Genomic DNA, 17363 nt, shown 5'->3' with positions numbered 1-17363 from the left:
TCCCACTGAAAGGTCTTCAAGGGCAGTAGCATGCATGGAACTGTCAGTTCCTTTGATAACTGCTTTTTTATTGGAATATCTCATGAAGGAACAACCTCAGGTGGTTTATAGTTAAGTGTTTTTTGCAAGTAGTACACTCTAAAATAATGATGAAGAGTATTATAAATACATAAACAAGTAACAGTCATTTATTATCTTTATCAAGTATTATGTACTATACATAATTTTATGTGCTAGGCTTTTATACCATCAGTAGTGTAGCAGGTATATACCAGCACCACCGCAAAGTTGAGTCATGCATTGCACTACAATGTTATTATGATACCTATGACATCACTAGATAATTGGAATTGTTCAGCTCCATTATAATCTTATGGGACTACTGCTGTTTGCAGCACATTGTTGAAAAAAAGTTCATCATGTGGTACCTGACTGTAATTGCTTTTTTTTTTTTTTTTTTGAGACGGAGTCTTGCTCTGCCGCCCAGGCTGGAGTGCGATGGTGCCATCTCGGCTCACTGCAAGCTCGGCCTCCTGGGTTCATGCCATTCTCCTGTCTCACCCTCCCGAGTAGCTGGGACTACAGGCACCCGCCACCATGCCCAGCTAATTTTTTGTATTTTTTTTTTTAGTAGAGACAGGGTTTCACCATGTTAGCCAGGATGGTCTCGATCTCCTGACCTCATGATCTGCCCACGTCAGCCTCCCAAAGTGCTGGGATTACAGGCGTGAGCCACCAAACCCGACTTGCTTTTTAAAATCTTATAAAAAGTTTTAGGCTGTGTGTGGTGGCTCACACCTGAATTTCAGCACTTTGGGAGGCTGAGGCAGGTAAGTCATGAGGTCAGGAGATGCAGACCATCTTGGCCCCATGGTGAAACCCTGTCTCTACTAAAAATACAAAAATTAGCTGCATAGTGGCATGTGCCTGTAGCCCCAGCTACTCGGAGGCTGAGGCAGGAGAAACTCTTGAATCTGAGAGGCGGAGGTTGCAGTGAGCCGAGATGGTTCCACGGCACTCTAGCCTGGCGACAGAGCAAGACTCCGTCTCAAAAAATAAATAAATAAAATAAACGAAGTTCTAATTTTTTTTGAAGACTGTATTATCAGTTTTCATACCAAGCTGACTGTACTTATGCTATAGAATTTGGTGTATACTCAAGATGAAATTTTATTTTAAAAAATTAACTTATAAATACCTAGACAGTGAGTGTATAAAAGCTGCTTTAAAAGTCAATAAATTCCTTTTTACTTTTTTTTATTCTCTGAGAATCTTATCTTTTTGTTAGAAGATTTGGTTTATGTATTATATTTATGGAAAACAATCTGTAAACCCGAAAAACGTAGTTTTATGAAATTCAAAGCTGATGAATGATAGGTGTTAATGGTGGCCTTCTTTAGATTTAGTAGACCATAATACTGCTTAATTTTAAAAGTAACTGATAATCCTTTGTAGCTTGTTGTATGCTTACACTTAGAATGTATTATCACTCGTTCCTGACCTTCAGGTCTAAGATTTCTATTAATAGCTGAAAAATACTGCATTTTACAAAATTCTTTACATGCACATCATTTGATATCTTCAATACTTTCTTTGCATCTGGTGCCTTGTACCTAAGACTGCCTCACCCTAGGCAGAAACTTTCACTTCAAAAAATCCTACAGTCTCTCCATCTAATCATACAACCCTGACATTTCATGAGTCTTAAAATGCTTCTTCAACTAAATCATAAAGATACCCTATACCAAATCATAATTTTCTTAATAGTGAAGATTCTCCATTTTTTAATATTCTTCATATCATCTAAGAGTTGATTAACTGAAACGTAAAATATTAGAGAATATTTTCGACTACCTACTCATGAAAAATAATTATGACAAAATTAGATACACAAATATCAGCTTAAATATTTTAATACCAGATTTCAAAGAGTAAGAAAGGTAGGTCTTTGTTCAAAAACAGAAATTGTGGTATATATTTATCCCATTGAAAATTAATCTTAATTAATTTGCTTTTTTCAATAAGGTAGAGCTACAGACTAAACTTTGTATTTCAGGCTTAAAAATTTACTCTAGGAAAGTCTATACTCCTGGTAATGTTAATCTGTAAGAAGAGGAGAAAAATAAATATGCCATTCAGTTATATCCCACTTATGACAACAGAACGTAGAGTCAATATTTAGTGAGTGTCATGTAGCAATGAAAGTGTCTATACAGATACATAAGGATAAGTGAGGTTTCGCTGTTAGCACAGTTTTCATATAAGTGCTTTTGTCCACATAATTAATATCAATTCTTTTGTAAACTCATTTTGTTGTGCAAACTATGAAGACTAAAACATCAGTTCAATAGTTATTATTTTAATTTGAAAGTTATATAACAAGGATATATAGTTTCCACATACAAGTTCAATTAAACACAACATCTGGATTTTAATACAATAAAATTATGTTATATTACCTTATCTTTGCGCATCAAAAACAGAAGATCTTCAGGAGTGATTACCCTTGCTCCCCGCAGTTGAGAAACTTCAGCAGCTTGCTGTAACTAACAATAATGAAAATTCAGAAATTTTTCTCAGTAATATAAATTATATATAGTACAGTCATGATGTCTCTAGAGAGAGAAATATACTGAGTTAAAAACCTTTGGGAATAATCCAGCAATCACATTACTGCTTTTAAGAGCAAAATGTCTTATGTTTTTAAGATATAAAACATGCAATTACATTATGAGCCCACCTGTAACCAATACAATAAACAGAAATCTTTTATTTCTTTCACGCAAGAGAAAAATCATACACAGCTTCCAGAAATGCATTAATGCACCTGAAAATAATTTCATGAAATTTTATCCTTCATACTCATGTGAGCAATGGTTTCACTCAGTATCACTAGTTGAATAAGTATATTATTAATCTGAGCTCCCATGCTGCTCTGATTTGAAATAGGCCCATTCAGAACTTTAAAAGATCAACAAAAACAGTAGCTGTTTCTAATATCCAAAGGAAAAAAAATACGTTTAGTTTTGGCAAGTCTTCAGTGGGTAAAGGATTCAGTCCATAAATCATAATACTGGACTGCATTAATTTCTTTCCATACTAATCACATGCACACAAAAAGTTAACTGTATCTGGAATGTACAACACAAAACATTACTGCATGAAAAGTTAGATTACCCCTGAAATGTTCATCTAGCCCCTTATATCTACAAAGTCAAGAATTTTCAGGAATTCCTAAGTCCTAGAAACACAATCTTACTTAAAAATGACCTGGAAAATAAAAGAATGTGAAAGATGATAGTTCTATTTTTTGGCACAGGCAAACTCAATTTCTTATTTTGATTAGTTGGAAGTAACATAAAATATGCCCATCTGAAAAAAATAAAGATGCTACAGAAAACACTATAAAAATGTGTCTGTAACTTCTTCCAAATTTGATCAAATCATACTGATTGCACCAAACTAAGTCTATACAATATGAAATATTATAAAAATATTTACATATAAAAGCTGTTCCTGAATGCATACTTCTTTTAAAGGATAAACCTAACACATATTCTTGAGAACTAATCTTTAAAAATGGACACACTGTTATCTCAACAAATATATGAAATCGAATAGCATATTTGTGCTAAAGAAATTCTGCTTGAATGTTTAATCCATTTTGCTAAGTAAGCTTCAAACCTTCTCTAAATACACAGACTACAAAATAGACTATAAACTTGCTATGTGTCAGCTTTACCACTGAATTTCCTGGATACTGTGGTTGGTATATAAACACAATCCTATCTAAATATAGAAATTTAAATTTAACTGTGAACCATTTAAAAAGAAATGTTGGTGGGGGGAAGGTTTTTAAAAAGATGATGTTATCTACTCAGAAACTAACAGTTTTCAGCAAGCATGAACATATTTTTCCTAAAAATTGGAAGTGTGAGGGAAATATATGTACACATGCTTTTCAAATAAAAACATTTCTATCACAGTCTAAAATACAGGTAATCAGTGTTGAGAAGAATATGGGCTATATATACATTTGTCTGGAAGCATACAAAGTACATTTATTTTCTTAAATGAAGAATGTTGATCATTTGAAATCTGAAAAACAGTATACAGACATATGTAATTTTACACACATTAAGAAAGGATCAGGAGAAATATGTATCCCTAGTTTTCCCAATTAATCAACAGTTTATGCATACTACATATAAATAATCTCTATTCATAATATTCTCCAAAGTATCAGTTTACAAACATATTAACCAGGATAAGTATGAAAATAGAAAATAAAGACACAGAAGAGTTTGACACTTGGAATCACTGTTTTTTTTTTTTTTTTTTTTTTCAGAACCAATACACGACCACTGTAAGGATCTGGAATTTATATCATGGTTGTGCTGTCATATGTAGCAGGAAAAGCTTATCTTTGTTTTTTATTTACCTGATTTTCTAATTTATCTCAACCAACATAATATCCTTACTAGGACTAGTATTGCTACCACTCCCTAGTCTACCTTGGACCTCTGCCTAGTTAGTATGTCTCTGGAACTGAAAGTATCACTACGTTACCTTACCAAGGCCTGCCTATCCTGGATGTGTCCCAAATCCCAAAATTACCTCTCCCAAACTTTGACCTCCTCTTCTCTACCAAGTGAAGACAGCAATCTTATTAGCTAATTAAAGTGACTCATACAAAAGTCATCTACTATCCCCATACCAAAATACTCAAGTCCTGCACTCAGTCCTATGGAACCTGTGTATCCAAAAATTCAGCCCTCCTTATAGAGGAGTTTCACATCTCAGGAATACTATTTTCCATCCATGTTTGGTTGAAAAAATCCGCATATAAGTGGGCCCATGCAGTTCAAGTTCAAGTTGGTCAAGGGTCAACTGTGTTATTATGCACTGGTTTACTTCTCCTAAAAATTTTTGCCTACTACCAGAAAGACTAAAGAAAGTTTTCTTTAACAATACAAACTTTAAAAACAGGTGAGCATTAAAAAGTGGGTAAAGGACAAGAAGAGATACTTTTCCAAAGATGACATAGATGTGGCCAACAGGTATACGAAAAAAAAGCTCAGTAACACTGATCATTAGAGAAATGCAAATCAAAAGCACAATGAGATACCATCTTACAGCAGTCAGAATGGCTATTACTAAAAAGTCAAAAAAATAACAGATACTGGCAAGGTTGTGGAGAAAAGGGAACACTTATACACTGTTAATGGGAGTGTAAATTAGTTCAACCATTGTGGAAAGCAGTCTGGCCATTCCTCAGAGCTAAAAGTAGAACTACCATTGGACCCAGCAATCCCATTACTGGGTATATACCCCAGGGGTTATAAATCATCCTACCATAAAGACACATGGACACAAATGTTCACTGAAGTACTATTCACAATGGCAAAGACATGGAATCAACTTAAATGCCCATCAATGACAGATGAAAGAAAATGTGGTACATATACATCATGGAATATTATGCAACCGTGAAAAAGAATGAGATCATGTCTTTTCTGGGAACATGGATGGAGTCGGAGGGTAACTAATGAGGAAACAGAAAACCAAATACTGCATGTTCTCACTTATAAGTGGGAGCTAAATGATGAGAACTTATGAACACAAAAAAGGAAAGACACTGGGGCCTACTTGAGGGTGGAAGGTGGGAGGAAGGAGAGGAGCAGAAAAGAAAACTCTTGGGTAGTGGGCTTAATTCCTGGGTGATGAAATAATCTGTGTAACAAACCCCTGTGACATGAGTTTACCTAGGTAACAAACCTTCACACATATCCCTGAACCTAAAAGTTAAAAACAAAACAAAACAAAAAATAGGTGAGCAACTGGGCGGGCAGTCCAATTCCACAGGTGCATTTAATGTGAAAACAATAGTAGAACTGGGAAACCAATATCACAAATTTTCCTCAAACCTTCAGTATTAACAGCTATAACAGTTCAGTTATAGCATTTCTCTTTTTTTCTGATTAATATTACTTCTATTTGTCAAAGTAAACAAAATATAATATTAACTTATAACAACTTTGTTAGTAAAACATTCCCTAAAATATTAACACTCATGTTTACATTTTAAGTATAATACTTTATCAGGAGGTTGAGAATTAAAAGGTACACTATTACATGTCACCTCAAATATAACATCTTTGACCCTATAAATAAATCTGTTCTCAATTTCACATTGCTATCCATGACATTCATTTTCTTTCTCACTGCATTATATTTTCACCAATTTCTGTTTATTTTGTTGTTTCTTTTTATCTTCTCAGGGTCTTGAATGTACTATTTCCACCATATTTGTTATACTATAATCTCCCTTAAATATAATGTCTGAATTCTTGCTCTGAGATTTATGATAATTCCCTATTATCTAAATTCAATGTGGTCTTTAAAGCTTGAATGATGCACATATTTTCCCTGCCTTTCCACTAATTATATTTCTTGCTTCTCTCTCATATAATTCTACATTTAGGCTCCAATAATTTTGGTTCTTTTTTACCTTTGTGTACTTGTGATGGTTAACTTTGTGTGTCAATTTCACTGGACCATGGGGTACCTAGACATCTGGTCAAGCATTATTCTGGGAGTGACTATGAGGGTGTTTCTGGATGAGATTAACATTTCAATCAGTAGACTGAGTAGCAGACTGTCCTCCTTAATGTGGGTGGGCCCCATCTAATCAGTTAAAGACATGGATAGAACAGAAAAGGCTGAGTAAGAGGAAGCAACTTCTGTCTGAATGCATTTTAACCTGGGACCCTGGGCCTTTTCTGGCCTTTGGTCTCAGACTGAAACATCCATTTTTCTTGTGTTCTGAGGCTGCTGGCTTTCATACTGGAAATACACATCTACACATTGGCTTTCCTGGGTCTCCAGCTTGCCAAATGAAGATTTTGGGAATCCTCAGACTCCATAACTGCATAATTATAATTTATTATCCTTATAATAATACATAAATCTCTCTCACACACACAGGCATGCACACTCACACATACTGTTGAACTCTAATATAGTACTATATTCAAATTATGAGAAAATCTTGATTCTTTATAAGATGTGGCACTTTTTCTTTAAAATACAAGCTTTAGCCGGGTGCGGTGGCTCAAGCCTGTAATCCCAGCACTTTGGGAGGCCGAGGCAGGTGGATCACGAGGTCAGGAGATCAGGACCATCCTGGCTAACACGGTGAAACCCCGTCTCTACTAAAAAATACAAAAAAACTAGCCGGGCGAGGTGGCGGGCACCTGTAGTCCCAGCTACTCGGGAGGCTGAGGCAGGAGAATGGCATAAACCCGGGAGGCGGAGCTTGCAGTGAGCTGAGATCTGGCCACTGCACTCCAGCCTGGGCGACAGAGAGAGACTCCGTTTCAAAAAAAAAAAAAAAAAAAAAAAAAACAAGCTTTAAAATAATTTTGTCAGAAAAATAAGACCTATGATTATTTTCACACAACAGTGTTTCTCATCTAACATAGACAGAAGACTTAAATGCACAGTTTATATCTTAATTGCACTTGTTATCAAGTTTCATAACACTCCTGACTCCCAAATTTCTTTTGAATTCTACATGTAGGTCCAGAACCATTGACCCTGAACAGGCAATTTATAAATGTTTGTTAAATGTTGGCAATCCATCTTCCCCTCCATGATTTTCAGTTTTTCCATTTAAATGTAACAGAAATGAGTTAAGCTACGTAAAATCGATGACTTTGCATTTGGCTGGGGCCCACATAAATTCAGCATAAAGATTTCTCTAAAGTTCTAAAAGGTTTAAAATGTACAACAGAATTGAGTTGATTATTCCACAATTACTAAGCTACTGAAAGTATTTTAATAAGACTTCCATTGCAGCTCTTTCCTTTAGGTTTTGCCTAAGACCCTGAATTTGTCCTTTTTGAAGATAAATGGTAAACAGTAGGAGTTGTGGTGAGCTAGTATCATGAAGAGGCAGAATCCTAGGTAAGGTTGTCACCTGGCCTAAATTATTTATTTTTCCCTCTATCAGTCTATCTATTAGGCACTCATTATCTATCAGGCCAGATTCTAGGTTAGGCTATGAATGGTCAGCAGATACTTGCTAGCCAGAGATAACCTCAAAGGTCTTCTCTAAATCCTCCATGAGACTGAAAGAACTTGGAGTTAAATTTCCTAAGTTGGAGTTGGGAAACTCCAGTGTAGTTTCATCACTAAGTGATTGCACAACCTTAGATACATCAAATAACTTCTCTACATTTGTGGGTTTATGTTTCTCTTTTATTTGAAATGGGTAATCAAGACTTTAATGACTAGTAGGAGAATTATAATCTTAGTGGTAATAATAGTGGCCATATACTGTGTTCCTAAATTTGTGCCAGGTGCCGTGCTATGTGTCTTATATTTAACTTTTAAATTTTATATCTAAGTTAAAAAACACATAAAACATTAAAAGTTAAATAATACTATAAATTGTAGAAAGACAGATAGGAATACCTTGCCACACTTCTTCTGAATCTGTAATTCTGCTTCCAGTGGCAATCACCTTTAACTTCTTAAGCTTGTTTCTATGTTATTTACCAACATATTTGAAATAAGTTTATAATACTTGTTTTTTCAGCTTTAAAAATTATCAGATGACTTCTTATTATGAGAGGTGAAAAAGATTTAGTTCTTAAACACCCCAAATTTGACCATCTCCCCTCTTGACTTTACCTATGAAATATAATTTTTGGTTAAATTAATATACAGTGTTTATATTATACCAAACTATTTTTGAAAAATTTGAAATGTATCAGAATTTATTTCAGTTTTACTGTGTCTTTTGTTTATTGATGAGACATCTCATCTGGAACCCTCCAGACTTCCCTTCTACTCTTTTGCTTTGGATCCGTTTTTTTCTTTTTTGAGACAGGGTCTCACTCTGTCATTCAGGTTGGAGTGCAGTAGTGTGATCACAGCTCACTGCAGCCTGAACCTCCTAGATGCTATAGATCCTTCCACTTCAGCCTCCTGAGTAGCTGGGACTAAGGCGTGCATCATCACATCTGGATAATTTTTGTATTTTTTTGCAGAGACAGGGTTCTGCCATGTTGACCAGGCTGGGTCAGTGTCCCAAAGTGCTGGGATTACAGGCATGTAGGAGCTACCGTGCCCAGACTGGATTCTTATTTTCTTGACCCCATTTCCACTCTCATAATTTACTTCCTTATTTCAGCAGAACATATTATCTGAAAGTTTCCTTTTTAGTTCATGAGCATAGTTATAATAGCTGCTTCAAGATCCTTGTATATTAATTTTAAATTCTGTGTCATCTTGGAGTCAGTCTCCATTGACTATTTTTTCTTGGCTTTGGGTCATGTTTTCCTGTTATTTCAGATTTTAAGTAATCTAGTGTTTTATCTGAGCTATTGTAAATGATATACTGTCAGAACTCTGGATTTTGTTGTATTCCTTTGAAGACTAAAAAATAGGCACTTAACTAGAATGGATTCAAACTGCAACATATTTTTCTCCCCTGTGGTGGGCTACAGTTGAAATATACTTGATATTACAGTTTTCTGAGAAAGGGTGCAAGAGAAATAAATTTTTAAAAATCTTGTATGTCTCAAAATGTATTTATGTCATCCTTGTATTCAACTGATAATCTGGCTGAGTACAGAATTCTAGATTAAAAATGATTTTCCCTCAGAATTTTCAAGGCATTGCTACCTTGTCTTCTAGCTTAAAATGTTACTGTTGACAAGTCGATTACATTATGATTCCTAAGCCTTTACGTGACTTTTCCCCTAGAGTCTGAGAAACTTTTACTACTGTTCTCTTTATACTTCAAGTTCTGAAAATTCATGATGCTGCTTTGATGAAGGTCTATGTTGAAATATTTTACTAAATACTCATAACAATACTTCAACCTGCATGTTCTTGTCCTTTACATTTGAAAAATGTTCTTGGATTACTTTGAAAATTTCTATTGTCTGTTTTTTGTTTTGTTTGTTTTCTTGAAATGTCTATTAATTGAATGCTGGTGGACTCGTGTCTAGGATTTCTAATACTAGAGATCATTTTATTTCACCTTTCCACAAAGTAAAGTTATACTATTTTGCCAGAATGGTAAAGGAGTAGCTAATGGCCTCCATGGTTTGGATAGGGTATTGGGATAAAATTACGCCTTTTATGAATCTTCCTGTTTTTAGTCTACACAAGACTTCTTTCTTCAGAGGGTTCCCAAACTTTTCCACGTCCCAAAGTTTTGTTTTCCTCAGGCCTGTTAAGCCTGTCTACCTATTTTAAGCTTGCAGATTTTTTTTTTGACAGCTCTCATCTGCTATTTAGTCCTCTCCCATTTTCTATGTCTTGTAAGTTTATACGTTTAAAATTATTTTGTTACTTAGTGGGGTTTTCAGAGTTTGAAGCATATGTACTACCCATATTTAACAAGAAGTTGACACTCGTTTTTTATGCTAACATTTATAGAATGTATTATCCTATGCTTCATGTCTTCCATATATTATCTCATTTAGCCTTCACAACAAACTTACGAGAGATGTCCAAACACACAAAACTGTTACTAAGTAATACATGTTTAACATTAAGCCATTCATGTTTCTCTCCTAGATTTCTTATTCAGAATAGAGGCAGATGCATTCACTAAATCAAGCCTTACATTGCATAGAAAAGTCTATCCATAAAAACGTTTATTTGTCTTTCAAAACATTTTCTTTCTTGGTGAATAAACAATTGCCAAAAAAAAAAAAAAAAGAAAGAAAAAAGAAAAAAGGGGTTGGATCAAAACATCCAGGCCAGTGGCTCCATGCAGACCCAGCCTTAGGACTGTGAGCTAAGTAAATATTTGAAGGGAAATGTATTTGTAACTAAAGTTAACATTCAGAATACTCTGCATTTAAGATATTTGACATAGTATTTTCCTACCATATAATATTCTTATTCTTTTTTGATGATTGGTATTCTGTTGTCTTAGACATTTGAAACATAAATAAGTATATAAATTGATAAAAGATGTGCCTAACATTTTAGAGTTTCATTTTAACTGTTCTTTTTAGAAGAGTAAGTCAAGCACAGTTAAGTCAGGTTTTAAAAAATACTATCAGGCTATAATCATCAGGATCTCATGGCTCAAAAAATTCATTCATATATACTATGTGTGTGTATATATATGATATATATGTATGTGTATATATATACATATTCTTTAAAATATATGTGTGTGTGTATGTATATATTGTATGTGTATATATATGAATTACTCAGTTGCAATCAATGTGAGCCTCTAAAGCTTAAAAAAATCCAATAAACAATAACTATATATTTACTGTATGAAGACAGCAGCCTTAACATGGAACTAATTCTGTGGTTACTCTGTGATTTAAATGTGAAATTAGGAGAACAAGAAGCAATAATCATTTGAACATTTTCTTTTAACCTATTTTGCATACAAACTATTCATAAGCAACTTTCAGCTCTAAATATATCTAAGTTTTGAATGTAAGCAAAGGCACATTTTAGAAATTTTTTAAAGTGGAAATTAAGTAAAGTCATAGTTTAAATAATATAGTATTTTAGTATTAATTAACTGTAATTGACAACTGTTTTAAAATTTTTCTTTTTCTTTTTTTTTAAGAGACAGGGTCTTGCTTTGTCGCCCAGGCTGGAGTGCTGTGGCACCACCTTGGCTCATTGCAGCCTCAAACTCCTGGGCTCAAATGATCCTCCCACCTCAGCCTCCTGAAGAGCTGGGACTACAGGCACATGCCACCATGCCTGGCTAATTTTTGTATTCTTTTTGTAGAGACAGGATCTCACTTTATTGCAGGCTGTTTTTGATCTCCTTGGTCCAAGTGATACTCATGCCTTGGCCTCCCAGAATGCTGGGATTACAGGTGTGAGCTACCACACACAGTCCCTTTAAAATTTAACTATTTAGTATTTAACTATTAAAATGAAAATACAATTTGACTATTTACTGAATCTAAAATACAATTAAAATTGCAGAACGACAGAAGCCTACCTTGAATTTGTTCAACATAATATATAGTTATCCTTTGGTAACTCAGTAACTGGAAATTGATATATATTTGAAGTCTAAGAAAAGGTTTCATTTGCATTTCTTAAAATTCAGAACCATAAGATATTTTGGTAGCCTACATAATATGTGCTTTACTTGACTACATTAATAATGCCTCTTCTTTCTCAGCTTACTTCTTGGCATGTCCACATCCCTCTCTATATTCCCTTCTGTTCACATTTGTAAACAGGCATCCACTGAACGGGTTGCAGCCCTTACTTGTTTCTTCAAAGGACAAAAATATAACATATAAGAGAATGAATTTTAGTTTTTTTTTTTTCCAGAACTCTTCCTGATTTTTTTACAAGATAGCCTGATTTCATTTCACCCTAGAATGTTCAGGAATAAACACAGGTCTTGTGCTAAGTCTTCATGGCTAGATCAGGGTATTAAAAGCACAGAATTACACCAGACCACACACAGGCCAATGTAATGATTAGAAAAGTTACCAAATGGAAAGAATAAAGTACTGCTGAAGAATAATTACGGGGAGTAAGGAAAATTGATATCTAATTTTATCTCTATTACTAATTACCCTTGTTTTGGCAAAAGAAACTTTGTAATTTTGTCTTTTTGTTGAGAAAATATATAGAGAAAGTGCCAATTTTAGATTTGCAGCTTCTGATGCTGGATCTAAGAACCTGATCCATGCTGAGGGCAAGGATCTGCTAAGAAACTCTGTTAAAATGTGGCCTCCCCTGTTAGTGTGGTATATCTTGAAGAGTGTTCCAGAATATTTAGATTATTACCTCCAATTTATAGTCAAATACAGTAGATCATCTCCATGCTATTGCACTATAAAATTTCATTTAACAAGCACTTTAAGAAGTTTTAAAAATCATTACTTTGAAAAAGTTTCCCAAACTATCTTGACTTTCTTCGTCTCATAACATTTTTTAAATGCCTATGATTTCATGTTTTAGTGAGGTAACATCATGCAGCATATAGTTAACCCGATGTAAATGTTACTGACATTTATTTAGAAAAGAAAAATTGTGAGGAACTCATAAAAAAGTTTATACCTTTTATACTCACAAAAATTAAAGGTTATTATCAAATTATTGTTACGCATTAATGACATTTCCCATTAAAAAATTTAGGATGTAAATAATTTGTGGATAAATGTATTTGTGTATATGTGTGATGTTTTTATCCTTAATTATAACACATATTTGTGTGTGTATACATAGATACCACACATGTCTGTACATCACTAGAATCAGTTTCTTGTAAGGTGTAAGCTAACTTTCATCCAAACTTAAAGGGAAAAATAATGTGGGCTTTTTTTTGTTAGAGATCTAATTGTTTCTCTAATAATTTCTCATATAAAACTACCTCAAAATGAAATACAATGCACACATTAGTGTGCACAGTTTTGTAGTTATGGTTTTTAACAGAATAGCCGATCTTTCTGGTCCTCAGGTTCTTCAAGTGAGAAATAAAGAGAGGTGAATATCAAATAAGCTCCAAAGATCCTTTTGACTTTTCCTTTCTGATTCTAGTGTTTAACCCTGGGTATAGTTTTGGTTCCATAATGAAGCACTTACATCAATAATAGAAAAAATAAAGAAGAATCATAAGAAACAATGGTGCAACTTCGTAAGGTGCAGATGGGAGTCAACGCTCTAAGGGAAACTCACTTAGTCATACCAGTGAAAATAGCAACCAGCTCAACTAGCTGCATGTGCATGAAAGGAAGTCTGGGGTTGGGTTCTTATTTAGCAGTAATGACTTATCTTACCATAATGTTTACCATGGTACACAAATCAGCAGGTGATATAATTACTTTAGTATCCTATTCAATAGTTCCAGGTATATTTGAAAGCCAAAGACAGTTGCAAAATGGGATTATAGCAATGCAATTGCTAATTAATATGTAAAAGAGATTGGTCTCTATCCATTTCTCATCTGCCCTATGCTTTCATCATATGATGAACAGAGATAATTTGTATATACTTCTCCCTCAGTTTGTCAGAGAAAGTAGCCCTTATTCAAATTCTGTATCGAAAGACTGCTTGCATAGGAAAACCAATACATGTTGTATACATTATTTATCAAATTAGATGCAGTACATGTAAAATGAAATGAAAAGTCAGGTTTCCCTAAGCTCAGATGTCAGTTCCATATTCCACTATCAGGTTATTAAAAAGGGCTCAAGAAAGTGACAAAGTACAGATTTTATTACACTCACAGATCATTGTAAAGATCAAATGCAATAATGTAGTAAAGACAAATAGAGAACTATAAAACACTACACCTGCATAAGTATTGCTTAGGGATGGCTCATTTTTGGCTAGGGAGAAGGTAAAACAACAATGTATATAGAAAAGGAAAAGAGATTCCACTAATAACTTGGTAGGCTGAGAAAGTGTTTAGTTCTGGTCACTAAAATCAAAATCAGGATATTCCTGGGAGATTCATTCACATCAGGACAAAATGGTACAATTATCCAACACTCATACAGCTGCATTCTAAGGAAGCAAACAGCGTAGAGAAAATGGAACCTCATAACCTTCATAAATATAAGTGAGATATCACTGCCTCTTTGAGGTCTTCTCTAGCACAAGTATAGACCTAAGCACTCCCTTTCCATTGTACTGCCCAGGTCCTCATATAACTTCAGCCAACTTACCACTTATCACTCTACTTTACAAAGCTCTCTTCATAAGAAGGCGGCTTCCTTTCTAATAGGATGCAAACTCTCCATTAATGTGTGTTAGAATGAGCTAAAACAGTATTTAAGCAATTCAGTAAAAGCCTCTGAAGACTCTGAGTTGTATGGCAGATGTAGGAGAACAGGCACAGGAAGTAGAGTAGGAAGACTGAGCACTGCTGGATCCTGCTGTGGGCTCTGTGTGAATGTGGTCATAACTAAATATAGAGAAGATTGTACTAACTCACCAAAACAAAAAAGCAAATATAAGAGTAATACCAGTTTCTTTGCAGATATGTTAAAAGAACAAGTAAGGGGAAAAATACATTGAAAAGATAATGTCTGAAGTATAGTAAAAGTCCAACATACATTAGCCTTTTATTTCTATCTTGTGATTCTTAGGGCAGTAACATCATAAAAGAGAAGTCATAGAAGGAAAAATCTTCCAACTACAGTATTGTGGTTGAACCTAAAATAAAATAAGCAAGCATGGAGATTTAAAAAATCTATTATTTTTAGTTAAACACTAGTATCCTCTTTGTTCCTTCAATATATACTTATTGAGCACCTAGTATAGGCCAGTCATGGGGCACAGAATGGAAATTATGCTAACCAGAAGCAAACCAAAGCAAGCCCACAAACAACAAAAAGAAGAAGAAAACAAATGAAAACATGGTCCTTCACCTCACAGGGCTAAACAGACTGATTACTTTTAAGTTAAGATGTACAGTAAATGTACAGATACTATGACTATTACTATGAAAAGTTTATTCTAAAATAATTTCAACAAGTTTATGCTAGAAATCAGAGAACTGCAAGATAGGTATCGTAAGTTATATACTATATTGAGTGTGTAAAGTTAACATCTTTCTAAAAGCTGCACAAGGAAGCCAGACTATATTAAGGTTATGGATTTTAAGTGTCTCAAAGAGATTGCCACAGATTATCTAAAATATCTAAAGAAAATATTCCTATCCATCTTGAGTTAGTGTTCAGTTAGATACTAGCCATGATGAATTTTAAGCTTGAAGGCAAATCAGATTATGCCTCCAAGTCTCTAATCAGGATTTGGAAAAAAGTTCAATTTTCAGAATTTAACTGGCTGAATCTCAGCTAATATATGTGTGTCTGAGGCATCTTTGGGGATGACCCCAATGGAAGTATCAATATTGAGTTGAATATATGTATATTAGTCAGGGGCTTGGAGGGAAACAGCAAGTTAAACTGTGTAACTGAAGAAGAGCTTAATACAGGAACTGTTTATAAAAATGTGGGGAAGGTGTTAGGGAAATGACCAGGGAGATTGTGGTACCTCCTCACCATCCTATCTCTTCCTTCTCCAACAACAGTATGAAACCATTACTAAACCTAGGCCTAGAGGGTTAAGGGGGAATCAGCTGTTACCTGAAGCTGGAGGCTAGAGAAGCCCACCTGACAGGGATACAACCAACCCTGTACATTCATCCCACTCTCAGAACTCCCCAGTCCCTCCCACAGGCCAAAATCAAACAGAAGTCAGAGGGCAAGAGAGATCCAAAGAGACTAGCCTCCTGGGACACAGAAAAGAACAAAGTGTGAAAAAAGGATCTAGAGGGAGAAAGAGAAGACATCCAGTGTCATATAAGTCTTTAGAATTATCAAGAATAGCCTCAGCAGGGCCAGTTTCCACTTAAAACATTAAAGTAGAATGTTTTTAGTCCTCTTTAAAAGTAGTTCTGTTCAGACTATTTAAAAACATAAATGGTGGGAGGTGTCCAGCACCAGATAAACACCATGGTCCAGTGATGAAAATTGTAATTCCAGATTCCAAGAAAGGACAACACCAATAATAACAATAACAAGAACATAAATTAGCATTTGTTGAAAACAACATGAAATTTCTGACACTTTATTCCTACCAAATTGTTAGTTCTACTAACCCTTGCAAAAACCTTGTTAGGTAATGTCAGTATTTTATTATTTTTAATAGGTATTTTACAGATAAGAAATCTGTAGTTGAGAACATCTAAGTGACAAAAATGGGATTTGAACAAATCTATCAGACAATAATTCTCTGTCTGCACTGTAGTCCACAGCTAGTAGATAACTTTTCCAATTTTCCCTAGGAAACTAATATTTAATAGTTTGCTCATGGAAGCTAATATTTAAATATATGTAAATATTTAATATTTAATATGTAAAATTAAATATTAAAATGTAAATATTTAAATATGTAAAATTCAGTAATTTGACCAATCAACATCCAGCATGCTATAGGACTTACACAGAATTAGTTTAATATAGTTTCTATGGAGTTTTTAAAGTCTCTGATAAATTTCTGTAAATATTTCTATGTAAACATGTTTTGTTTTTGGTGTAAGGTAAGAATTTTTCATATGGTTTATAACAGATGTACTCTTAAAACACATTACTGAGACTTTCACTAAATTCAAAGTTTTCAGTTGATGGATTAGATCTGACACTGGCTATGTGACTTTGTGCTAGGTAATTGATGTCTCTTACCTTCAATCTCCCAATTTTTAATATGGATGTAACGATACCTGCACTTCAGGAGTGTGGATGGACCATATTAGGCTGTATATACAAAGTGTCTGGTACTGTTTATTATCAGACTCTCAAGAAATATTCACTTGTATCCTCACTATT

General features: G+C 34.3%; 1 protein-coding gene across 8 annotated transcripts in view; it reads right to left on the bottom strand.

Moving 5' to 3' along the window:
• Positions 1 to 17363, bottom strand: part of LOC105489527 (SPT3 homolog, SAGA and STAGA complex component) — a 530030-nt gene that overhangs the window by 186428 nt on the left and 326239 nt on the right. For all 8 annotated transcript variants that reach the window (XM_011754356.2, XM_011754358.3, XM_011754357.3 and 5 more), the window contains one exon: positions 2460 to 2546. In XM_011754356.2, coding sequence (XP_011752658.2) covers positions 2460 to 2546 — 87 coding nt within the window. The remainder of the gene's footprint in view (positions 1 to 2459; positions 2547 to 17363) is intronic.

This window comes from Macaca nemestrina, chromosome 5 (assembly GCF_043159975.1).
Source record: "Macaca nemestrina isolate mMacNem1 chromosome 5, mMacNem.hap1, whole genome shotgun sequence".
In the NCBI taxonomy this organism is placed as follows: Eukaryota; Metazoa; Chordata; class Mammalia; order Primates; family Cercopithecidae; genus Macaca; species Macaca nemestrina.
Note: the sequence above shows the minus strand (reverse complement) of the source record. Positions and strands in the feature narration are given on the sequence as shown.